Source organism: Nicotiana tabacum, chromosome 7 (assembly GCF_000715075.1).
Source record: "Nicotiana tabacum cultivar K326 chromosome 7, ASM71507v2, whole genome shotgun sequence".
Taxonomy (NCBI): domain Eukaryota; kingdom Viridiplantae; phylum Streptophyta; class Magnoliopsida; order Solanales; family Solanaceae; genus Nicotiana; species Nicotiana tabacum.
Genome location: NC_134086.1, coordinates 106,692,332 through 106,718,830, shown reverse-complemented (window position 1 = coordinate 106,718,830; position 26,499 = coordinate 106,692,332). Strand labels below are relative to the sequence as shown.

At 38.1% G+C, this 26,499-nt stretch overlaps 1 protein-coding gene across 1 annotated transcript; it reads left to right on the top strand.

The window, feature by feature from the left end:
- The first annotated feature begins 952 nt into the window (after positions 1 to 952).
- LOC107763623 (copper-transporting ATPase PAA1, chloroplastic) lies at positions 953 to 26,275 on the top strand. The gene is made up of 17 exons (XM_016582112.2): positions 953 to 1,588; positions 1,667 to 1,720; positions 2,320 to 2,473; positions 6,393 to 6,467; positions 6,584 to 6,861; positions 8,498 to 8,731; positions 8,964 to 9,062; positions 9,197 to 9,346; positions 9,503 to 9,649; positions 9,921 to 9,971; positions 10,068 to 10,246; positions 12,906 to 13,044; positions 15,033 to 15,130; positions 15,231 to 15,471; positions 23,866 to 24,069; positions 24,713 to 24,793; positions 25,294 to 26,275. The coding sequence occupies exons 1-17, from the start codon at positions 1,127 to 1,129 to the stop codon at positions 25,540 to 25,542; spliced, it is 2,895 nt and encodes a 964-aa protein (XP_016437598.1). The 5' UTR covers positions 953 to 1,126; the 3' UTR covers positions 25,543 to 26,275.
- The last annotated feature ends 224 nt before the right edge of the window (positions 26,276 to 26,499 follow it).

The window sequence follows — 26,499 nt, the reverse complement described above, 5'->3', positions numbered from 1 at the left end:
TTTCCTATCCATGGTCCACACTCCACAGTTCACTTGAAAAACGAGCAAATCCGAATGATACACAGAAAGACCCACTGGTGGGCTGGTGATATGATTGACATCCATGTTTATCACGTGCTTGTTTACAATAATTCTTAGAGTAAATATTAATCCATCCGTTTTAATTTATATGAACCTATTTGACCGAACATAAAATAAAAATAATAATTTAAACTTATGATATAAAATAAGGCACATATAGTTTGTGTAGTTATAAATCATTGTATAAAAATAAATTGTTTTCATATATGAAAGGAGTCGTTTTTTTTGACACGGATTAAAAAGAAAATAAATTTACTTAAATTAAAATTGAGTGAGTATTATTTATTGCACGAAAAAAGACGTCGATAACCTACAGGCTACAATTGACAAGAAAAATAATGAAACTATTAACTAGAACTTCATTTGAATGTTCATTTTTGTAAGAATGAAGAAACATATCAACTTATAGGTTTAAAATAAAAAATTCGAAATATTCAAACCGCTTAATTTGAGACCGAACTTAAAAAGTCAATCCAATCCGAGCTTATTTGAATTGGATCGTCATTTCTTCAATCAAAAAATCAAAAATTCAAACCAAAATTTTCATGTCCATTCCAAACTGTTTGAACATCCACTCTTACGTCTCTCATAATTTTTTTGGTAAAATCACTCAAAAGTGTTTGTATATTTTTTGGAATGATTTGCCAAATAAGACAAAAATATATTCTAAAAAAATAAAAAATCAAAACATCTCAAAATATAACTTGAGAGCTGCTTTATGGAATGTTTTTTTTTTTTAAATAAATATTTTCTTCAGAAAACGTACTGTAAAATAGATAGATTAGTCATTAGTCCAGTAAAAAGGATAGAGAAGTAGGTGGGGTTTCCTTACACGTGACCGTAAAGACTGGAACGCCACCTACCGCTAATTGAATTCATGTTTTGTAATTACCAACTTACCCCTAGGCAAGTTCACGCCTCGCTCTGCTACTGACTGCTTCATATTCGGAAGAGAGGCAGTCAAAGGTGATAGAACCACAGCCATACTACTGCCAAGTAATCCGTTACGTTACTGCAGAGAGAGTAGCTCAGTCGAAGATCTACTATGGAGTCGTCACTATTGACATCACCAGCGGCAATTTCTCGTTTGGGAGCATCGACAACTCTTAATTGCAATTGCAGTCCTTTAGTTTCTCAACTTCACCGTCACTTTTCTACTCGGCCGACTCACTTTGTATTGCTGAGTCAACTCGCTCGGCTCCATCTTCGAGCCGTATGTAACGGTGAGGTTCGAGGTTTGAACCGGTTCGGACCGGTTTTGCTGTCGAAGAGCTTGGCAACGGCGAATTTGCGCCCGGTTCGGAAGGATTTGCGGAGCGTTTCTGGCTCTGCTGCTTCGTTTGCTGCTGGCAGTGGAGGAAATGATGGCTCCGGTGGTAATGGCGGCGGTGGCGGTGGCAATGGAGGTGGTGCGACGGACGGCGGTAAGGAAAATCCTAGTGTTGTTGCTGAAACGAGTGAAGATGTATCCGCTTTGTCCTCTGACGTCATTATCCTCGATGTTACCGTAAGTTACTCGTTTTAGATATTGCAATATTTGTATTGACATTGAATATTCCTCAAATTTGTGTGTGCACATTTCCAGGGAATGACATGTGGCGGCTGTGCTGCGAGCGTGAAGAGAATTTTAGAAAGTCAAGTAAGTATTCAAAATACAGATTCTTCTCTTTAATTAAGCTTTCATGTTCTATAGCCCAAAAATACTGCAGTAGATTGATTACAAGGTTTGCTTTCGTAACTAAAGGAGGAGCTATCTCTGTTCTTCTTTTGGACTGTTTGGTTCCTTAAATAATATGAAAACGGTTGATTGCATCAACATAATTATTAGCTCTCAGTACCAAAAGAAAAGCTAAAAAAAAATTCTCTTGTCTTACTTAGCCTAGAGTGTTTAATTTTCCCAACCATGGGTGGATCCACATTGTGGACTCAAACCTCTATATATAGTTTAAATTAAAAGCACTCTCTCTCTCTCTCTCTCTCTTATGAACCAAGTCTGCATTCATTATCACAAAGGAAAAGTGGGTGCGGTGGTACTTTGTAACCACTGAGTTAGAAGTCCGAACATCCCAAGAACAGTTCAGTTGTCTATGATTTTTGGAGTGCATAAATTGCATAATTCACAGATATTTATGTGTTTAGCTAGCCTTTTCTTCTATAACTTGTATTCCTAGTTCACGTGTTTTCTATTTCCTTATTCGTATTTCTTTCACTTGATATTATGAGTTTCTTTATCAACAGCCACAAGTTTCTTCTGCAACTGTAAATCTTACAACGGAGACAGCAATAGTGTGGCCAGTATCTGACGCGAAGGTTGTACCAAATTGGCAAAAGCAGATAGGGGAGGCCCTTGCTAAGCATTTGACTACTTGTGGGTTCACATCTAATGTTCGAGGTTAGCATTTTCTTTATTGTTGATTTGATCTGCTTCCAATTGTACTGTTGCATTTTATATGTTGTATCATTAGCATAACAATCTCATTGAAAATCTCCAAATGTGGATTGTGCTTGAACTAACTTTCTCTGACTAGCATTATTGGAACTGTAGGTGTATATGTAAAATTAACACTTCAAATGCCGGACAGGGTGCTATACTAAGGAAATAGATTGTGCATAGAACATCTTCAATGGTTGCATGTTTGTGAAAGATTCTGCAAGAGCAGTTGCAGACTTCCTATATATCTTTTTGGTGTTTAATCTTCCTACCATCTCAAGGTTCCTCTGCTTTGGTAGTGACCATGCTAAGTTTTAGGTCGCCACAGTTGATTTACAAGAACCTATAGTAACTCCGGACCATTTTTTGGAGAGCGATTTAAATAGCTGCCTGACATTGTTTCCTTGTTTATTATTTATCTAAGGTGAGTGGTAGTACACTATTGATTAAGAGGAAAGGAACAAGCTATGAGATTACAACAGAAACCCACCCACCGTCTTCTCTCTCTCTCTCTCTCTCTCTCTTTTTCTTTTTTGGGGTTGAATGATATTGCTTTTCATCTTAAGAATAGGAATTTAACTAAGAATATCTCTCTGGGTTTGTGCTAAATGAAAGAATAGTATTCTGTTTTTGGACCATTAGCACCTCTTATATTTCAAGCAGATCAGAGACTGCAATAAACTTGGGGTTTTTATTACTCATGTGAAGCTTGGTGGGTAATTGACAGGTGAGGGAGCGATTGAAGGGGATTTGCCGTCATGATATGCAAAAGCTTTGTTGAAATGAGCAACCATTGTCCTTCATGGTATGTCCCTGTTATATTGACTAAAACCCTTATCACCAGCACCTCTTAGTCACTTCTCCCTACCTTTGATGAAAATAGAACATTTAGGTCAAAACAATGATTTTGATTTTGACAACAAGGTCCTTTTCATCTATAGGTGAGAGTTTCAGCGGCAAGTATTGGTGGATTTGTTGAAGAGAGGGATTTCTATGATGAAGAGGCTCGTGCATTTTGAATAATTGTACCAAGACAAGTTTATAAATGTTATTAGTTAATAGGAGCCATCTTCCTGTAAAAGTTCACTGTAGTAGTTCAGGTTATTAGTTAATGGAAGATCATTAATCATTTATTGTTGATTCATTTCACACTTTCGCTCCATTTTGTATATCTTTTGTGTATTAGTTTAATTTATTAAGTGATCTTCTATTTATGTTGTCAAACACATGTGATCTCTATTCTTGTGTAGGTTCTTTACCTTTTGGTAGAGAGTTATCCCATATTAATAAAATTATCAACCTTATTAAAAACACATATGATTGTCTAATGTTTTATTGGTTAACTTAAACTGTTGTGGGCGGCAGCCTATTAATTAAAAGGCACTCTCCTAGAGTCAATTCGCATAAAAGGTAAGGAAGGCACCGTGAGGAAAAGATCTTTGCAACTGAAGTAGACTGCATGAGATAATTGTAGGATTATAAAGTTAGTGATGAAAAGGATAAATTTTTGGCAACTCATGATCATCAAATAGGAGAAAGTAGTTTAAATGGATGCACTTCTGAATTTTTTCCTGGATCTGCTTTTCAATGTCCAAATCTTAACTTCATTTCATTATCTTTTGAACTCAGAACTCAGAGGTATTATTTTGATTAAAATAGTTTCCTTCACTTCACTTGTGTAACAATCCAGTCCGCTAGTGATATTGTCCGCTTTGGGTCTAGGCCCTCACGGGTTTAAAATGCGTCACTAGGATCTAAGGTTTGTTAACTTATATACCCAGCATCCCTTTTGTGTTTTGCCGATGTGGTACTCTGTCTAAAGTCTGGGATATTACATACACAAATTTTTAGCAAAAATTATTCCTTAGGTTTGAGGGTAGACTCACCATTGTCCTTTAAATATGACCTTGAGCATTATTTGTCCTTTAAGTTTATAAAACTTGGGCATAAATAGTCTAACTGATGAAATGGACCAATTAGAGCCTTAGAAACTAACGGAGTCAGGTGCCCTCCTCACGCTGTGTTTTCTCCCGGCAAACCCTTCTTCCCCAAATTTGTTTTTCCACCATTGTGTTTATCTGTGCCACAGTAGTTTATGCCAGATTTTATCTTTCTAAGTGTTACACTAAAAATTAATTACAAGAATGCCAGTGAGAACAAAGTTGATGCTCTTTTTCGGCCGCAAAAGGAGGAACAATTGTGGTTTATGGTATAAATATTAAATTCTATGTATATAAAAAAACAACTTCACAACAAAAAATTCAATCTCGAGATCTATCATCTATGTAACGGACTTCCCCGATTTCTCCTTAAAATATCCTCAAATGTATCTTAAATTTTTCTGATTGTATTATGTAAGTTTTAATTTGCAGAATCTTCCTCAAATTATCTTGTATGTAAAAAATCATATCCGAGTTTCCAAAAATATTCCAGAGCAGATGCTCGTAATCAATCTCTAATCTTGCTAAATTGCTTTTATATATAATCTTCATGATCAGATGAGTTCTCAGCCAGTGAGCATAACGTGCTTCACCAATTATTAAAGGGTAAGCCATGTACTGAAATTTTAGGTATTTTCTAGGGTTTAAGGAATCTTCAACATCAATAACACGCAACTACAAATTGGCAATCCATGATTCAGTAGTAAGTTGGCTATGTTTGCTCCCCGACGAGCACGTTACCCGTCTTTGTTGAAACTAACTTGCGCCAATAGCTGGAAACACATGTCGAAAGCGGCAATCTAAAACTTGAGCACGTCTGTAGTATTTTGCCTTTGCCTAAATTTGTGGCTCTGTGCCGTCTTGATAGAGGCGTTTGACATGCTCGCAGGGAGAAAACAAAGACAGGAACGTGCTGAAGGGGAGAAAACAGAGGTAGGGGCTTTTGAAACTTCTCGCGTGCAAGTCACGTGGAATTCTTCCGATCCGTTAGTTTCAACCTCATTCTGTTAGTTGTACTGTTTGTGCCTAGGTTTTGCAAACTTAAAGGACAAATAGTGTTCCGGTCCATATTTGAAGGACAATATTGAGTCTACTCTCAAACATAAGGGATAATTTTGACCAAAAACTCTTACCCCCTCTTTTATGGACTCAACGTCCTCGCTAAGGTTTGCCCTACCGCATGGGATTCCCCTAGACTCAGCACTGAGATTTGCCCCACCTAATCGGGATTTTGCCTAAATTCAGTTGAACTCTGACCCATCATCGGCAAGGCTGACACAAGAGCGACTTTGATACCATCTGTAACAGCCCAGCCTGCTAGTGATATTGTCTGCTCTGGGCCTAGACCCTCACGGGTTTAAAACGCGTCATTTGGGTCTAAGGTTTGTTAACTTATATACCTAGCATACCTTTTGTATTTTGCCAATGTGGGACTCTGTCTAAAGTGTGTAATGTTACAACTTGTGCCCCCCGCCCCCCCTCTTGCCTCCCACTTAATCAAATTCAAGGTGCATAAAATGATAGTGGAAATGGTTTGCATGTGTAAAGGAATAGCGGTACAGCTGTGAACATGAATAATGGTTAACATTTACTGGATGAAGTGATTTTACAACACCGTATTTTTTTTGATGAAGTTGTACGACATCATAGTTTGTGTTTGTATAAACTCAATCTAGTTAAACTTGTTTGGATGATTAGCATAATTTCTTGTTTTAATGCTTTTCTTTGGACCTCCTAGCTTTGTCCCAACACTTTGTTTATGTCCTGGAAGAATCAACTAGAAGTCATTTGATCATTGTGGTTATCCCCTAAAATATCATAAATTCAAGGAAATAATATCATCAGCACTGATATCTTCCTTCTTGATCTGATTGCATATCACCTTCTTGTTTTAAGTGTTTGCATGTGTATTGGCGTGACATGGATCTATTTCAATGCAGATTCCGGAAGGGAAAACTTCTTTGAGATATTTGAGAAGAAGATGAATGCAAAGCGTATTCAGCTGAAAGAAAGTGGTACATACCTTACTTAAGAGCGCCTCTTCTAGCCATTTTCTGAGATTTCACAATTTAAGGGACCTATTTTATCAGGATGTAATAACCTCAACACTAATAACCTAATGTTTTAACAGGTCGGGGGCTTGCAGTCTCATGGGCTTTATGTGCAGTGTGCCTTGTCGGCCATCTCTCTCATTTCTTTGGAGCTAAGGCTTCATGGATTCATGCAATGCATTCCACGGGTTTCCATATGACTCTATCTCTGTTTACATTGCTTGTACCTGGTCGACAACTTATTATTGATGGTCTGAAAAGCCTAATTAAAGGATCGCCAAACATGAATACATTAGTTGGTCTTGGGGCCTTGTCATCGTTTGCTGTCAGCTCAATGGCAGCCTTAATACCAAAACTGGTAACTATTTTTACCAATATCCTGTACTTGGTTCTGGTGAATTAATGTTTCATCTAAAGATTTGAGTATACACTTCATGTAATCAGGTTCTGCAGGTACTGTGTACTTGGGGTAAAATACTGGAGTATAAAAACATTTCCATTCATCCAGTCCCCTTTGACTGTTAAACATAATGATTTTATGAAAATCTTAAATAGCAGCTTACAATAGTTAAACAAACCCCTAAAACTTAATTCTGAACCTAAAGCCGTTAACATGCCCAAAAATATGTCTAATGTAAAAGGAAATGGTAAAGATAAGGTCTGGTATATAAGATCGCTAGTATTCATTTGCTCCCTGCTTCAGAGACGTGCATTGTGCTCTCTTTGTATTATTCTTTACTGCCTAAAGTTGTCACCAAATTCTATTTAAACACCTCAACTGAGGCTTGTATCTATTAAGCACCTAACAACATTCAAAGTGTACATATTGAACACTTCAATCACAACAGTTAAAAAGATAGAAGTGCGTGTAACTCAAACACGAATGACATGCCAACTTGACGAATGAGACGAGGACTAGTGGCATTAGTGCTAAAAGATTATTTAAAAATTTGAGAAAAAAATTATTTCCGCATAATCCCCCCCACCCCCCACCCCCCACCCCCAACAACCACCACCCCACGAAGTTCCATCTCTTCTCCAAATCTCTCCCACCATATCCACCAGCCCTAAGATATTTTTTCATTTAAAATAGACTTAAGGTTGCAAACTTGCAGTTTAGCCATAATTCTTAGGATTGAAGAACCTTAATTAATCTAATTTTAGAAAGGTAGTGGTTAGGTTCCTAGCGGCACATAGAAGCGGCACCAATGGCGAAATCTCTGGCTAAAGAAGAAGTGGCGAAATCTCCGGCTAAAGAAGAAATGACTAAATTTTCTTCTTCTTCATGCCACAAGTTTGCACCATTTCAACCACAATTAACCAACAAGCAGCAATCAAAGAATTTGGAATAGGTACACTCTGAATGATGTGTAGGTGCTTAATGGGTACAAGCCTCAGTTAAGGCGTCTAAATGGAATTTGGTGACAACTTTAAGGGGTTGTCTATGTATTTGGTTTTTTATGTGTATAATGTATCTAACTATCTATATATTGTCAAATAGGAAAATCGCTAGATGGTTGATATCATCTCTTACTAAGACAAAGCTGAGTGTTATCAGAATATAAGTGGGAGCATAATTGAAAGTAAAGCAAGGAGGCGCTTTCTGAACTTCTCTAAAGTGCCTTAAGACTTTCAGCCTAAATATGTTTTATTGTTTGTTGAGGCTCCACCATTTGTTTTTCTAAATGATTTTTCTTCCGGTAACTAGTAAATTTTTTGTTAGAAAGGTTTGCTAAGCCGTAAATAGTAGGTATTAATCAATGAACTTTAGGAGCAAGCATCCTCTATTAAGTGCATGCAATTATCTATACAAATAAGAATCCCTTGTATTCTTCACTTGGAGGCTTTAGAAACTTCTTTCGTTGTCCTTAAAAAGAGCATTAACTTCCCTATAATACAGTATTGCATTGCTTCCCAGTCGTTCAGAGTGATTATTGTTAGCTTTGAATCAGTTATACCTGCAGCTAGCATTCATCTAACTAGCTTTGCTCTAGGGTTGGAAAACATTCTTTGAGGAGCCTGTTATGTTGATTGCTTTCGTCTTGCTGGGAAGAAATCTTGAGCAGAGAGCTAAAATTAAAGCCACAAGCGATATGACAGGCCTTCTCAATGTCTTGCCATCTAAAGCAAGACTTGTAGTCAGTAGCGATTCAGGGGAATCAAGCTCCACTGTTGAAGTTCCTTCTAACAGTCTGTCTGTCGGGGATCAGATCATTGTTTTACCTGGGGTAAGTAAAGATGTGCTTGTCTTCACGTTACATTGTACCTTATTAGGTCTCCCTTGATCTGTTTTCAGTGGTATTGGGACAGTTCTTACTTGAATCGGCTGAGTTGTCGATCTCCCTCCTGTTATCTACTAGCTTAAAAATGAAGCATATTATTTGATCAGTATAGATATTCTGATTAGAAATAGCAAGCAATAGCAGTTGAATTTACTGATACCTGTTTGTTGAAATTCAGGACCGTGTTCCAGCTGATGGAATTGTCAGAGCTGGTAGAAGCACAATTGATGAATCAAGTTTTACTGGGGAGCCTTTACCTGTAACGAAGTTACCTGGGGTAGTCAACCTATCTTCTCATATCAATAACTACTTTATTCTTTTAAAATATTGCTCTATGGATGGACAGATATCCAATTTAAACACCATCTTCAATTCCTATAATATCATGATAGATATATTCTTATGAATTAGGCTGAAGTTGCGGCAGGAAGTATAAACCTTAACGGGACACTTACTGTTGAAGTGCGACGACCAGGTGGTGAGACTGCAATTGGAGATATTGTTCGATTAGTAGAAGAAGCACAGAGTAGAGAAGCTCCTGTACAGCGGTTGGCTGACAAGGTTTCCATTTTAAAGCTGTTTTTTCTCCTTATGTACACAATATTTGGCTGTTGGTGGGTTACGTGGTTCACCCAAATGACTGTCTAATATTGTTTGCAAAAGGAATTTTATTTGTAGGCTTGTCCTGAAAAAAGCTTAATTGCTTCTATTAACTAGGTTGCTGGGCATTTTACCTATGGGGTAATGACACTTTCTGCTGCCACATTTATGTTCTGGAACCTTTTTGGTGCTCGCATTCTACCATCCACCCTTTATCATGGAAGTGTAGTTTCACTAGCGTTGCAGCTCTCATGTACTGTGCTGGTACGTTAATGTATAAAACCATATTAACTGAGTTGACTTTCAGTAATCACCAACAAGGTTCAAATCTGACTTACTTCTGCATCATCCCACAAGATAATTTTTCAAATCTGATTGAGTAATCCTTTATAAAATCTTTTGATTCACTACTGCTGTTTCTGTATTGTTTTTAGTTTCATTGTCTTTTTCTGCATCATGTAAGCATGCTTCTGCCCCATGGTTATATTTCTATCTCTTTGTTTTGCCGTAATTGACTTCGGGTTTGTGGTTGTAGGTTATTGCCTGTCCATGTGCACTTGGTCTTGCCACTCCTACTGCAGTGATGGTAAAGACATACATATCCTGTAGTGCTGTCATACTAAATCCAGGCATGATCCTAACAGCTGATGCACTACTAATGATGAGACATTTTTGTGTAAAGGTTGGAACCTCACTTGGTGCCACTAAAGGCTTGCTTTTGCGTGGTGGAAGTGTCCTAGAAAGATTCTCAACGGTGAATACAGTTGTTTTTGACAAGACAGGGACACTGACTATTGGTAGACCAACTGTGACCAAAGTGGTGTCTCAAGGTCAAGGCTATCAAGAAGATCCAGATGCAAGGTTGAGTGCAAACTTTAAATGTATTTATACTACCTCTCTCATGCCTTTGTTAGGCGTTTCAAAATGCAATCCACTTTCTTTAGAAGGAACTTCTGATCGTCATCAATATAAAGTTTTGATACATAAGAGTATCAAAATGATTGTTTAATAAGCAAAAATGGGTTTCATATAATTTTTGAATTATATCAACAACAAAAAAATTGAGAAACTCTTAAAATACAATTTTTTCTTTTCTATTCTTAAAACACACAAGCCTCGCTTGTTTTCTGATAAATACTAAGCAATCCGTACTTTAACTCTTTCACTTCATAGACATCTCGTGCAAACTAAGATTATTATATTAGGATGAAATGAGTAAACTTTTGTGAGCTTCTATAATTCCATTTTTGCGTTCTTCATGTCATGTAGATTTGACTATTCTCTGATAAAAGTATTTTCTGCCAGGGCACTTTAAAACTCTTAATATACTACGTTACTGGGAAATGAAGAGTGATTGAAATATGGAAAACTGAGTGATGCAAGTTTTATTTATCATTCAGGAAGACTTCGTTAGTTTTATTTGCATTGCAGGTCAATCACAGGCATATTAGGTATCCAATTTTTGGGCCATAACAAATAAGGAAATTGTTTTTTCTTTATAGCATTTTCTTTTAACGGAAAAAGACCAAAACAACCCTCAGACTATTCGATTTCGTACAAATATGCCCTCAGTCCAGCTATTGAGCCAAAAATGCCCCATCGTTATTTTTTTGGCTCACTTATGCCCCTATGACTAACGGTCCTGTCGAAAAAAAATTAATTAATATCCACGTGTCAACTTCCTATTGGCTGAACTTAAAGTCCACTCCAAATAGAATTAAACCCACCCATATGTGAAGATCCGTAAGTGGATGGAGGATATTATTGTACCAAATCCAATAGTCTAGGGGTTGTTTTGGCCCCTTTTTTTTTTTATCATCTTCTTCATTTTACATTTACCATTGGAGCTGCCATTTTTCGGAAATGTTCATCAAAAGACCTTAACTTGCACTCTCAAATGTCACTTACAGTAGTAAATCTCATTTTCTTTCTCATCATCATAAGATAATCTAAGAACCTTCTATGAATTCTTGGACTTCAAATTTGCGAATAGTCTAATTTTTCTCCTCAGAATTTTTGTGATTTTTGTAAAATCGTAGTAAGATGTTAGACCCAGATGGTAATTTATTGTAGAAATTGGAACTTTTATGGCTTCATCCTTGAACAAAATCCCATTTTCACAACAAAAAGAGACATTAAATCGGAAAAAATTAAAGATTTCAAATCAGACCCTTTCGATTAGCATAGCATTCTTGTTGTTATTGTTTGAAAATGGAGGAATGGAGCAAACATGGTGTCAGCGTGATTACTACGGAGGAAAGGGGGTGGTGGCAGCCCATGGTAGTGGTAGAGTTGAGAAGATTGAGAAATTAATTTTTTTGACAATCAAGAGTTTGACCTTTTTTAGGCGGGTCAGATTTTTGGGTTGGAAAAGAAAATGGGTTCCGGGTGGATATTTGGGTCATGGTTTAAAGTTGGACCAGTAAGAAGTTTCCACGTGTAATTTAAATAACCTTTTTTTTAAATTTGGCGTTGACTGTTAGTCATAGGGGCATAAGTGAGCCTGAAAGACAACGGTGGGAGCATTTTTGGCTCAATAGGTGAACGGGGGACATTTATACCAAATCGAATAGACTGAGGGCAGTTTTGGCCCTTTTCCGTTCTTTTAATAACATGTTATTTTCATCAATAAACACTTGTTAATAGATTGACTTTGTTTGAAGAATACACCATCTACTGGATAAATTTTTAAGTCTCTCTCTTACCTTCTTTTTGACTTCATACTAAACGAACATCCACAAGAAAAGCATCCAATGTTTGTATTTCCTATTTGTTCTCTCTTAATAAAATGGAGATAGGGTCTGATCAACCCCAAAAACTAGCTCATAAGGTGAAGATTGCGCAAGACCCTATATGGAGGCAGTAGTCCATTCCTCCAACTAATGTGGTTCAACACCTTTCTGCACTCTCAAATATCTCGTGTGGACGACATAACGTGGCTGAATATTCGGTAAACCAAGAATTAGGATGAGTGTGGTTGTGATACCATGTTAAGAAAATATTGTGTCTAACTCGACCAAAAGTTAGCACATAAGGTGAGCATTGCCAAGATCATGGAAAGAGACAACAACCCATTCCCTCAAGCAATATGAAACACTTAACATTTGTTCCTCATATACTTGTTTCGTACTGTTTGAATGATGAATATACTAAAAAGAGGAAAACCATGTACATTTCTGCATGATGGAATAAGAGCAACCAATAAGCACTTAACGTCCTTTATACTCATTGCTAACTCATCTCTTGTTTTAGTTGTTCACTTCTTTTTCTCTGTCCTTTCCTTTTCTAAATAACCTTCTTATTGCTGCTCTCATCTGTTGCTTTGAGAGTTTCCATGTTGCACTTTAGTTGCCAATCTTTGGATTTTATTTCTTTGATCAGAAAATTGAACTATGAAAATGTGTAAAGTTAAAGTGGACTTCAGACACCTTCTGGTAAAAGAAAAGGTGTACCTTCTGGTAAAAGAAAAGGTGTTAACGATATTTCTTCATTGGAGATAATGAGCCAAGTTTTGGTGCAGACAAGATTCAACTTCACCTTGTCAGTGGTCAGAAGTTGATATTCTGAAGTTTGCTGCTGGAGTTGAATCAAATACCAATCATCCAATTGGAAAAGCAATTGTAGAGGCTGCTCGGACTGCGAATTCTCCAAAATTGAAGGTAAGTCATGCCAAGTGCTCCTTTTAAAGTGTGTACCTATTTCTATATAGGAAGAGTATCCAAATTATGCACATGCCCTTTGTATTAGAAAATCTCAGCCCTTTGAATTGCATGATATATTAACAGTATTTGTCCATGTTATCTTTCTCTTACGTGCGCGCGCACACGCACATATATCGGCAATGCAATGATAGTTTGGTTTTACAGATATTAGTAAATCATCATCTGCACTATGCCTCAAACTTGTATGGTTCTCCAAGTTGAGATTTTTGAAATTTCAGCTTCTTTATTAGGATAGTCAAATGGAATTCAAAATACCTTTTATTTTTTTGTCAACGAGGTTTCAGTTTGCCCCTTGACACGTCTTCTTTGAGTCTGTTGAATTGTGTGAACATCATCTAAGCTTAAGTTGTTAGAGATAAACACTTTTATTTATTTATGTATGGTTGCAACATGCCGGCTCATGTGCAGGCATGATACTTTTCTTTGACCATGGAACCATTTTGTTGGTGGATACATGTGCGACTCAGAACAGCAGCATGCTGTCGTGCCATGTTGCATTGCGTGTACATCTCATTTAAAAGTTTAAGCTGTTAGAGTCTTAGAGAGGAGATTTATTTATTTATTTAGGTCTGCAGTAGAATCCGTCATGTTTAATTGGGTGTTGCTTGGTTATCTGACTGTAACTAGCTGGATTTCAGCTTACAAGCTTGAGACCATAACTCTGTCTTAATTAGGGCTTGTTGAGGAAGAAACTTTGGGGTATTTTATTGCTTATTCCTTTGTGTAAGACTTCACTACTCTCTCATATATATGTATGTATGTATGATCACATGCTGTTGTTCTATTTGTGCTGGCTGAGCATTAAGATGCAGAGGAGACTAGGCCTTATTTGTTTGCACTTAATGGAGGTCTGCATCTTAATCATTCAGATTTCAGACATTAAGTGCGTTTGTTTTTAAAGTCTGAATTTTAATTACTCAGATTTTAATCATTAAGTGTCTTTGTTTTTTTTACTTCACAACTACTTAATGGGTCTGAATAGGTCTGTATGATTAAGATATGAGACTTAATTTCATTAAGATGTTATCATCCATATTTATTATTAATTGCCACCATCGCCTACCATTATCAACTACAACTATGCCACTCACCACCACCATACTCAACCATCATCATCATCATCCTCATCATAGTCGCCACCATTGTCAGACTACCACCACCCACCATCCCCACCAATCCCAACACCAACATTCTCAATGACAACCAACACATCCACCTCAACTACCACAACTAACCACCCAATCACCATCAACAATCATAGCTGGCACTGTCCATCATTATAAACTACTACCACCCACCACCATCTTCCTCAATCACAACTACCACCATCACTACCCGCCATTATTAAATATCACCGCCCACCACCACCATCCACAGTCATAATAGCTACCACTACCAATCACCACTAGCTACTACCCTAAATTACCACCAACCATCACTTTTAGTCGGCATTCATAAGCACTACCGTTAGCCATCACCACCAACAACTATCATATTTTCAAAAACTATATATTTTATTGATGGAATATTAGATTAATTAGTAATTTATTTGAATTTTATGTTATTAATTTTTAAACAAAGGTAAATTTTATACATTTATGTGTTAAAAGTCAAACAGTCTTAATCATTTAGTATTCAAATCTTAATACACATCTTAACATTCAGATGTATATTCAGATTTAGATATCTTAATCTTAATACACATCTTGATATTCAGACGTGTATTCAGATTCAGACGTCTTAATCTTTTAAAAAAAAAACAAATGAGGCATAACACCTGGGATTTCATAATTTAATCTAGGGATATAGTTGGGCTTAGGTGTTTGTTCTGTCCACTGTCAACGTGTAGCAGTGTGAGCCTCCAACTTCTTAAATGTCAATGTCTAGCAGTGTGAGCATCCAATTTCTTAAATGTGTACATGCAGGTTTTGGATGGAACATTCGTGGAGGAGCCTGGATCTGGTGCTGTAGGGTATATTGATAATAAAAGGATTTCTGTCGGCACACTGGAATGGGTCAAAAGGTAGCTTCTTCTTTTTGCACTTATCACTATCTTTTTCTGTTGAACACTATTTTATCCTTTTCAATACAGTCCCAGTTAGATGCATCTTGAAACTGTGTAGGCATGGAGTTCTTGAGAATCCGCTCCTAGAATTTGATGACTTTAAGAACCAATCAGTAGTATATGTGGGAGTTGATGGCGTCCTTGCTGGTCTAATTTATGTTGAGGATCAGATCAGAGAAGACGCAAGGCATGTTGTAGAATCTCTGTCGAAACAAGGGATTAGCACTTACTTACTGTCTGGTGACAAAAAGAATGCTGCCGAGTACGTCGCTTCTGTTGTTGGCATCCCTAAGGAAAATGTAAGCGGTTTCATCTTTCTTAAGACCAGAATCCATCTTAGTTCTGGGACCATTCTTTATATCTTTTTGTGTATTACAAGCTGCCTAATGGACCTAATGATTCCAAAGGAAAAGATCCACAATAAGTAATATAGCTAATGGATCATCAGAAAAAAGTGATATAGCTAATGATAGGAAGTAACTGCTGCGCTGAAGAGAAATATGCATCGTAAAAGCAAAGTAGCAAAAACTGCTAGGAGGAAGTTTTTATGAGCTTTCTAATAATAAGACCTTGATCTCTGGTCATCCTTACAGAATTTGTACTTCGTGTCATTCATTGCCTTTTTATTGTGATAAGAGAGAATGGTAGAAGTCCATAACTGACAGTTCGCAAGATGGTTCTTAATAGGATGTACAGCTTATTATGTGGTGACGACACCAATATTTGAACTACACTGAGATGTGAAAGAATTAGCTCATTATATTGTTTCCACAATTCCACTAGTTTCGGTACATAATGTAGGTTCTTTATGGAGAATTAGCTTAGCAGAAATTAGGGCCAATGTATTAGTCCATGATAGCTAATAGGAATCAGCAACCGTTTCCTTTTATTCACAGTTGATAATGGCTAACTAAATAGAAATTTGTTATATCAAATTTTCCTGTTCCCCCTGCTTTTTAAAAATGTCCATGAAAATGGATTAATCCGGTCAATCTTGTTGGAGTAGAGCGAGACATATAGTCATGAAATTAGGTGTTCTGTGAAGGATATGGTAAATTAACTAGCAGATTTAAGACGAATACTAACCTCTACGACCATCACTGTGCATGGAAATTCTCCTGTTTTTAGTATGTTCAAACTGAATAAAAGTTGAAAGATCTAACTTTTTGGATCAATTAGTTGGACCTTCCTCCTAATATAATAAAACTAAAAAGGGTTATCAAAAAAATATAATGAAACTAAAAGGACATCTCTCTCGTTCAATAATATTTGACACCTCTCCACCTAATGATATGAGCGGATTAAAATTGCATGTGTTTTGACAAAAATTCTAATCCTCCTGTCATACCCTATTTTCTTTGTTCCCTGAGCGACATATCCTTTCATTGTTATTTGGTTATTCCTTATTTTAGTTTCCAACTTTCAGATTCTCAAATTGTGAGGATAGTGAAGACAAGCTGCCGCCTTCATCCTAGAAACATCCTAAGAAACTAACTATAAAAATAACCATAGTTCAATGCACCTTCTTTAGCGCACAATCAAAAGCCTCCTTTATCATTCAACACGAATTCCTAACTATTCCTTTAAATCAATCTGTACAGATTGATATAGAAGGACAACAAATGGAATCAGAAATAGAAAAGAAAGCATAGGGACCAAACAGTAACGAGAATAAGTGGTACGGAGGTCTGATGCTGGCTGGAATACTCACGAAGGAATGACCGTGATGGTTGTTTGCAGGCTGGGATGACATTTGTGCACCACTGCAGGGGGAAGGGTAGTTAATCCACATGAACAGTGGTGTGCTGGTGTTGGTTTCCTTAAATATGGAAAGGTGGGGCTCAGTGGAGTTGAATGGGAGAAATAGAAATTAGTCCGAGGAGGAGATGAATACTCTCCCTCCTCCCTCCCTCTCTCTCTCTCTCTCTCTCTTTTCATTTTTCAAGTATTAAGTTGCTTCAAACTTTTTTTTTTGAGAGGTACCAATTTTATATAAATATGATAAAGTAAACCTTAGCACAAAGATTGTGCTAGAGTAAAACAAAGTTGCAAGACCCCCCAAAAAGAGCAAAAAACCTAGTCTTGTGGTGGTTACAAGGATCCAATGAGGTTAACTACAGACTCTACATCCTCTACAAGGGCTTCTTTACACCAAAAGTGAAACAAAAATATACAATCCATCTGTATCTTCTTTCAAAATTAGCTCTATCTGTAAAGCATCTTGAGTTTCTTTCCTTCCATATTGTCCACCAAATACATGCTGGAATCATGCTCCACCATTTCTTCTGCCTCTGTCAAATAGCTGGATCATTCTAGCATGCCATCATTTCTGCAGTTGTCCTAGGAACTGTCCAGCTCAACCCTTTCATACTCATGAATAAATACCACAACTTGCTGGTTATTCTGCAATGTAAAAAGAGGTGACTACTTGTTTCAATCTCACCTCCACACAAAAGCACTTTGTGCACAATGGCATTCCTGTTCTCATCAAAAAGTCATGAGTCAGAACAGCTTCTTTGATACAAGCCAACCAAAAACATGCTATTTTAAAAGGGAATTTCACCTTCCAGATGTGTTTACAGTGCCATGGCCCTGCTTGTAGTTGTCCGGAACTATTTAAGTATCATATGCTGACTTCACAGTATATACTCCTTTGCTATTTCTTTCCCATACAATTTTGTCCTCTTCTTCTACAGTACCTTTGAAACTAACCAGCAATTTGAAGAATTCAATCACTCTAGTAAACTCCCAGTCATTGAGGAGCCTTCTGAAGGTAACATTCCAACCCTGCAGGCTCCATGTCTCAAACTTCTCACAAGGGTATCATAAGCTGGTGTTGCTATCATATTTTGCTGACACCATTTTGTTTTAAACGGATGTTTAACACTTCATAGTGGCGAAATAGATATGTTTAATGGAACATCAAACTAGGGAGGAGCTCTATTTACTTTTTTGTTAAATTAGGATGGTCAAAGTAATTAACCCTATCTTTTTGGGCTTTTTTCATTTTTAGCCCGCGCTAAAAACTATTTACATTTGGTAGCCGAAAAAGTGTATACAAATTATATAACATGCATGCAGAATGTATATATATACAAAAAAAATACAAAAAATATACATTTTTCGGCTATTATGTGAGAGCGGCTATACAATTCATTTTCCCTATCTTTTTTATTTCACTGCCTGAGACTGGAGCTTGTCACTGTGAGAATGCATGGGAGAAAATATTATTAATTTTTTAAGGTGTTGTACAACGCCCTATTTATATACAATGATTACATAATAATAGGTATCTACTTTCCGATGTGGGACATTATACATGACTAACTACTTAACACTCCCCCTCAAGCCGGTGCATATAAATCATATGTACCGAGCTTGTTACAAATGTAACTAATACGAGAACCAGTAAGAGACTTAGTGAAAATATCTGCTAGCTGATCATTCGACTTCACAAACTTTGTAACAATATCTCCTGAGAGTATCTTTTCTTTGACAAAGTGATAGTCGATCTCAATGTGTTTAGTCCTCTCATGGAATACTGGATTTGACGCAATATGAAGAGCAGCTTGATTATTACACACCAGTTCCATCTTGCTGATTTCTCCGAACTTCAACTCCTTGAGCAACTGCTTGACCTAAACTAGCTTACATGTTGCCATAGCTATGGCGCGACTAGATCGAGCAACTACATTCTGTTTCTTGCTCTTCCAACAGACCAAATTACCTCCTACTAGAACACAATATCCAAACGTAGAACGTCTATCAGAAGATGATCCTGCCCAATCAGCATCTGTGTACCCAACAATCTGCTCGTGGCCTCGATACTCGAATAGTAATCATTTGCCCGGAGCTGACTTTATATACCGAAGAATGCGAACAACTGCATCTCAGTGACTATCACAAGGAGAATCCATAAACTGACTTACAATACTCACCAGAAAAGAAATGTCAGGTCTAGTCATTGTGAGGTAATTCAATTTGCCAACCAACCTCCTATATCTCGTAGGATCTCTAAGAGGCTTCCCCTGTCCAGGCAGAAGCTTAGCATTTAGATCCATAGGAGTGTCAACAGGTCTGTAGCTCATCATTCCAGTCTCCTCAAGAATGTCTAAGGCATACTTCCGCTGTGAAATAACAATACCTGAGCTAGACTGAGCTACCTTAATATCTAGAAAATACTTCAATCTGCCCAAATCCTTAGTCTAGAAGTGCTGAAAGAGATGCTGCTTCAAATTAGTAATACCATCCTGATCATTGCCTTTAATAACAATATCATCAACATAAACCACCAGATAAATACACAGATTAGGAGCAGGATACCGATTAAACATATAGTGATCAACTTCACTATGAGTCATGTGGAACTCCTGAATAACTGTGCTGAACTTACCAAACCAAGCTCGAGGGGACTGTTTCAAACCATATAGTGACCTGCGCAATCGGCATACAAGACAACTAGACTCCCCCTGGGCAACAAAACCAGGTGGTTGCTCTATATAAACTTCTTCCTCAAGATCACCGTGGAGAAAATCATTCTTAGTGTCTAACTGATAAAGAGGCTAATGACGTACAACGGCCATGGATAAAAAGAGACGAACAAATGCTACTTTAGCCACGGGAGAGAAAGTGTCACTATAATCAAGCCCAAAAATTTGAGTGTATCTTTTTGCAACAAGACGAGCCTTAAGCCGATCAACCTGGACTGCATAAACCCAACGACAACCAAAAGTAGACTTACCAGCTCCCTAGTGCCACTCGCATGTAAAGCAGACATCTTGTCAATCATAGTCTGTCGCCATCTTGGATGAGATAGTGCCTCACCTGTAGACTTAGGGATAGAAATAGTGAACAAAGATGATATAAAAATATAATGAGGTGATGACAGACGATGATAACTTAAACCGACGTAATGGGGATTAGGATTAAGTGTGGATCGTACACCTTTGCAGAGTGCAATTGGTTGACTAAAAGGAGACAAGTCCGCAGTAGGTGCAGAATCTGATGCAGGACATGAATCACTTGGGCCTGATTCTGGATGTGGACGATGATGATAAGTCAAGAGTGGTGGAGCTGCAGAGAGTGGAACTGGAGCTATAGGTGGTGGAGCTGCAACTAGAGTTGTAGGTGGTGGAGCTGGAGTTGTAGCGGAAGATGAAGGGGAGATAGTGATTGAATCTCCAAAAGATAAAATTGGTAGTACTTCAGAAATATCTAAGTGATTACGTGAACCTATGAAGTATGATTGGGTTTCAAAGAAGTAACATCATCGGATATAAGGTACCGTTGGAGGTCAGGAGAATAGCATCGATACCCCTTGTGCGTTCTCGAGTAACCCATAAATACGCACTTAAGAGCACGAGGAGCTAACTTATCTTTTCCTAGAGTAAGGTTATGAACAAAACACGTACTTCCAAAGACACGGGGTGGAAGAGAGAACAAAGGTAAGTGAGAAACAGGACAGGGAATGGAACTTGATTCTAGATGGCTGAAGATGGCATACGATTAATAAGATAGCAAGATGTAAGAACTGCATCCCCCAAAAATGCAACGGAACATGAGATTGTATGAGTAGGATACGAGCAGTTTCAATAAGATGTCTATTCTTTCTTTCAGCTATCCCATTTTGTTGAGATGTGTACGAACAAGATGTTTGATGAATAATCCCATGAGAGTTCATAAACGGCTGAAATGGGGAAGACAAATACTCTAGGGCATTATCACTATGAAATGTGCGGATAGAAACCCCAAATTGATTTTGAATTTCAGCGTGGAAGGTCTGGAAAATAGAAAACAACTCAAATCGATTTTTCATCAAAAATATCCAAGTGCACCTGGAATAATCATCAATGAAATTGACAAAGTAGCGGAATCCCAAGGTAGAACTGACCCGACTAGTACCCCAAACATCTGAATGGACTAAAGTAAAAGGTGACTTAGCTCGATTATCAAGACGTCGAGGGAAATGGGAGCGGGTATGCTTACCGAATTGACATGACTCACACTCTAGAGTAGACAAGTGAGATACACCGGGTACCATTTTCTGAAGTTTTGACAAACTGGGATGTCCCAACCGTTTATGTAATAAATCTGGTGAATCGGTAACAAAACAAGTTGTTGAAGGAAGACAAGATGTGAGCCCATGTGATTTTGCAAGGATAAGGTAATAAAGTCCATATGATTCAAGCCCGGTACCAATGATTCGCCCTGTGCTGCGTTCCTGTATAAACACAAGGTCATCAAGAAATAAAACAGTTGGCTAAGCGACTAACAGCTATGAGATTAAAAGGACTACCGGGAACATAAAGAACTGAATCTAAAGGTAAGGAAGGAAGTGGACTTGCTTGACCTATTCCAGTTGCCATGGTTTGAGACTCGTTGGCCATTTTGACTGTTGGGAGAGATTGAGAACATAAAATAGTAGTGAAACGAGATTTGTTACCAGAAATATGATCAGATGCATCTGAATCAATGACCCAAGACTCAGAGGTTGAAGATTGGGAGACACAAGTCACGATATTATCTATTTGAACAACGGAAGCTATTGCTGAAGATGTCTGTTTACATGCTTTGTACTAAGGAACTCAATATAATCCGGTAAAGAAACCATCTGGATTGGATTCAATGAATTAGATCCAATGGGTTGTGAGTTAAAGGCTTCTGATACGAATGCCATTATAATGTTGCGCCAGAAAAAGCAAAATTTTTCTGGAAATTACTGTTCACGCCGGAAAATATAAAAATGGTCGGATTTTGATTTAAACTTGAATGAAAAGACTCGGAATAACTCCTGAGTAATCTGTCCAAAAGAAGTTTCGTCGGAAAAATCACTGTGGCCATCGGAAAGTCAGTATAGTTGCCGGAAAATCTCAAAGTGATCGGAATAAAAAGAAAAAGGTATGGGTAGACTCGGAATTACTAGGCGATCCGACTGTTCAACTAGAACTTTTTCTAAATCTGGCCGGAACAGGGCTCACACGCCGGCGCGTGGGTTAGATCTTGCCGGAAAATATCTTCCTTTTCCGGCGCGTGAGGGCACGTGGATGTGTGTTTTTCGGTGGGGTTGACTGGAGTTTGGTCGCTGGAGCCTGAGGAGTCTTGTGGTGGTGTTGGTTTTTGCACAGCACCAGCAGAAAGTGATTTGCTTACGGACATCCTTCTAAGTCGCCGAAAAATTGCACGGCGACGAGGTCTTTCTTCCCGGAAGTTGCTGGAATGATGCACAACGATAGGTTTCTCACTAATGCTCTGATACCATGTGAGAATGCACGGGAAAAAATATTATTAATTTTTTAAAGTGTTGCTCAACGCCCTATTTATATACAGTGATTACATAATAATAGGTATCTACTTCCCGATGTGGCTCTATACATGACTAATTACTTAATAGTCACCTTATTGGCTCTTTAGTTTTACTGTTACAACCTCTAGAAAGGAATATGTGGATTAGTACTGTTACGCAACGCCTTCCTGATGTTCTTTGGAAGGGCAACGTAAGGCTAAGCAACCGATGTCAGTGCGGTTGCTGTCCGCCAATGAGGTCCCCTCTGCACGCTAGACTAGATTGTTAGTGCCGTGCGGGAAAACCAATGTCATGAGCAATTGCGGAAGCTGAGAGAGAATTGGGTTTTGAATGGTGATGATGATTTTATTGATGACTGAAATGCTGATTACAAAGATGTGGTGTCGAGGGGGAGAGACACCAGAAAAATGCTTGCTTGAAATGTTTGATTGTTTGGTCCCCCTTAATAATGCTTAAAAAAATAAACCAACATTACATGACTAGTCCTAATAAAGCTGTAGAAGCACACTGAATGAAAATGATGTAAACTAACCTATGATTACAATGAAAAGGACTTTGTTTATTACAAGGTAGAACTAAGTCCGATGGCAGCAACTTTGTCTTGCGGGTCAGGGTCTGCGCGCGCGTTGCTGTGGGCGCGCGTGACACTTGCTGTGTTGGCCTGAGGCTGGGCGCTGGTGCTTGGCATCAGGGTCTGTGCGCGAGGCGCTGCTGGAATGGGCCTGCAACTGGGCGCTGGCGAGGCATCAGGATCTGCGCGCGCGGCGCTGTTGTCATTGGCCAGCTCTTGGGCGCTGGCGAGAGGCATCGGTGAGGCGACAGAGGCACATGCGCGCTTGTCACTTGGCGCAGCCAAGACCACGGGGCCGACCATGGCGCTAGGCATTGTGAGGCTTGCTAGGCCGCCATGGGGCGTGGCCAAGGGGTCATGGGGCGTGTCTGGAAAGCAGCCCATGACAGTACAGAGACCTCTGACCTGGGAGGTTTTTATTGTATGTTTAGCTTTTGATAATATATTCAAGATGTAATTTTATTGGATTCAATTGGGAAATGCATCTCTTATTGCTCTCTGTCATCTTTTCCAAAATTAAAGGACAGCATTCTACGTAAGTATGTCGGCAATAGAAGCTAAAAGACAAGTGCAGAAGTGGAATATAACAAAAATGCTGGTCCCAGATTGGCTGTACTCATTAGTCTTGCACATTTATTAGAAATAAAATTTTTACTGCATTTCTTTTTGGTATTATATGCATGTTTACTTTGGTCTGTATAAGCACTGCCTTTGACAGAAATATTTGTTAAACTGTTTTAATCCTTTTGCTAAAACACATTACAACAAGTTCTACATCACTTAATTAGAAATGCCAATAAGATAAATGGTTGAATTCAGGTATTTTATGGAGTCAAACCAGATGAAAAGAGTAGGTTTGTAAGCAGACTACAAAAGGATCAGAGAGTTGTAGCTATGGTCGGTGATGGAATAAATGACACTGCAGCCTTGGCATCAGCACATGTAGGAGTAGCTATTGGTGGTGGAGTTGGAGCTGCAAGTGATGTGTCTTCTATTGTACTGATGCACGATCGGCTATCTCAGGTTTTCCTCCTCTCTTTTTTGCAACTTCCTTACCATTCATGTTCTTTTGTGTTTTCTGGAACTAGAGTAACCTTGCTTCAAGCTGCAAACATGGTCTCTGGTTTTTTTCCCCCCAAGGTTTCATCTTGTTATCTATCCATCTCTCTCCACCTTCAGAATACATGCCGAAAATATTGTATTTCTACAGGTATAAATAGTTATTGCATTATACTTAAACTAATGGGATTGTTTGGAACGGATAACTACTTTTTCTAAAAGAGCCATTTGAATAATGAATTCCCTGAATCCCTGACATAGCATTTGGGAATGAAAAATCCCATGCTTATATGTTAATTTCTGAGCACCTTGAATAAGTTGACTGTTCAAATATGCAATACCTAGCCTCAAAGGACCATCTGCAGGTGCTTGTCACATGCACCTTATCTAAACATTTTTACTTACCTTGTTAGAGAGAGCACAATTTTAATTAATCGTGTCTTCTATATGCTCATGTACAGGTTTTGGGTCGAATATTGAATCTACAAATATACACACACACACATCGATACATTGATCTAGATCTGGATACTAAAATTTCTTTATGATGTTTTATCTTGCACGATGTGTTGTACCATAATTTTTGAACAAAATCACCTTGCTGCAGTTGCTCGATGCTCTGGAGCTAAGCAGGCTAACCATGAAGACTGTAAAACAAAATCTTTGGTGGGCCTTCGGATACAACATTGTAAGTTTTTTCATCTTAGCTGTCTATTAAGCGAACAGGAAGTGTTTCTATGTGCATTATCATTTTGGACAAATAAACTGGTTAATCCATAGAGAACAATGATTTGCTACATGCAAAACATTGATTAAGGACTTAAAATGACCATTATTAAAGCGTATTCAAACTTGTGGGAGGGGAGAAGACTCTTGCTTCTTGTCCTCCACGGTAAGTCGTTCCTTTTGGACACCTAACCAATATCTGTCAGTTTGCTTGAAATCACTGATGGGAATGCTCTTTATTCTTTCTTTTACCTTGTCCCCTCTCTTTCCTTTTGGTGCATTTCCTCTTTTTTTTCAAGATCTTGAGTAGTCGGTCACATATTGAAGATCTAAAGCTACGTATATGTCACATATCTGATTCCATATTAATCTTGCTGCTGATAATTTGTGTGCAATTGTATCCGCAATTGAGATTTGGTTTCTTCTTCATATTGTCTTTCTTCTCATCTTTGCTCACAACAGGTTGGAATTCCAGTAGCTGCTGGAGTCCTGCTGCCGTCTACTGGAACCATGCTTACTCCGTCAATAGCAGGAGCCCTCATGGGCTTGAGCTCTATTGGCGTGATGACGAATTCATTGTTGCTGAGACTCAAGTTTCAATCAAGGCAGAAGGAAATTCATGGACCATCAGTAATAGTTGAAATTCCTTCTGATGCTTCTGATAGCTTGAATCAAGAAAAGTTAAGACACCCGTATCCAACCTCCAGATAGTGTCCGACAAAGCCAAGTCAGTGATTGATTCTGACATTCAATTATCCTCGGCTTCAGATACCTACCAATTGAAGGGATCCTAACCGTGTAACTGCACAGTTTAAAGGGACGGGAATAGTGGAATATGCTCAGCTCAAGCTTATGCGGTTTTATATGGTTGGGAGATTGAGAATCATTTTGTTCATCACAGACTACACATGCTAACTACTTAGTGAGTATATAAGTTGCTAGGCACTGAATCGACCTGTCTAGGAGTTGCATGCAGTTTGGTTAATGATGTGAAGTGTAATTGTCAGTTCGTGCCAAGAAAATGCCACTGGTAGATCTCAATGAATTTGAGGTACAGAATGTCGTCCATTATCGCCTTTATTTTTCAAAACCAAGATCTACACACCATGCCAAATGAGGATGATGGGCTGCAATAAAGATTAAAAAGATATAGAAGATAACGAAATCCAGTTCCCCGTCAGTATGGATTGGAGGAGGAAAATGAAGCGTTTGGATATAAATCAATGCACTGTAGTCCAATCTTAAATTTTGTTGGAGTTGGCAATGTCATTCTATCATATTTGGATTCATTACATTCCAGTGCTAAGGTGTTACGTCATTTAAGGTAAATTCTGTAACTATAGATAAATATTGCGCTTAAACCAACATACAAGTTTAACAGCCAAATCTTAAACTAAGATGGTCCATATATCATTGGATATTGCTTTCTTTTTGTTTCTCTTCAGTATGTTAGCATTGATTTTGCGAGTTTGTAAATACTTTTTCCAAACAACTTTTGGTCTGATTTTGTCCATTTTTTGAATAGTCACCGAATTTCCATGAATAGGGTCGAACTTTATTTTGTGGTATTTTACATAAGATTCTCTTTAAGAAACTATTACACGTTTTTTGTCGAGCACATTTGCAATAAATAAATATAAAGTAGAGCAATGTAGGGATTCTATTCCT

Excerpts from the sequence above, each read along its gene's own strand:
- LOC107763623 (XM_016582112.2), top strand. The coding sequence starts at position 1,127 with ATGGAGTCGTCACTATTGACATCACCAGCGGCAATTTCTCGTTTGGGA. Across the intron at positions 8,732-8,963 it reads AGATCATTGTTTTACCTGGG|GACCGTGTTCCAGCTGATGG; the intron begins GTAAGTAAAGAT and ends GTTGAAATTCAG. Across the intron at positions 15,472-23,865 it reads TTGGCATCCCTAAGGAAAAT|GTATTTTATGGAGTCAAACC; the intron begins GTAAGCGGTTTC and ends GGTTGAATTCAG.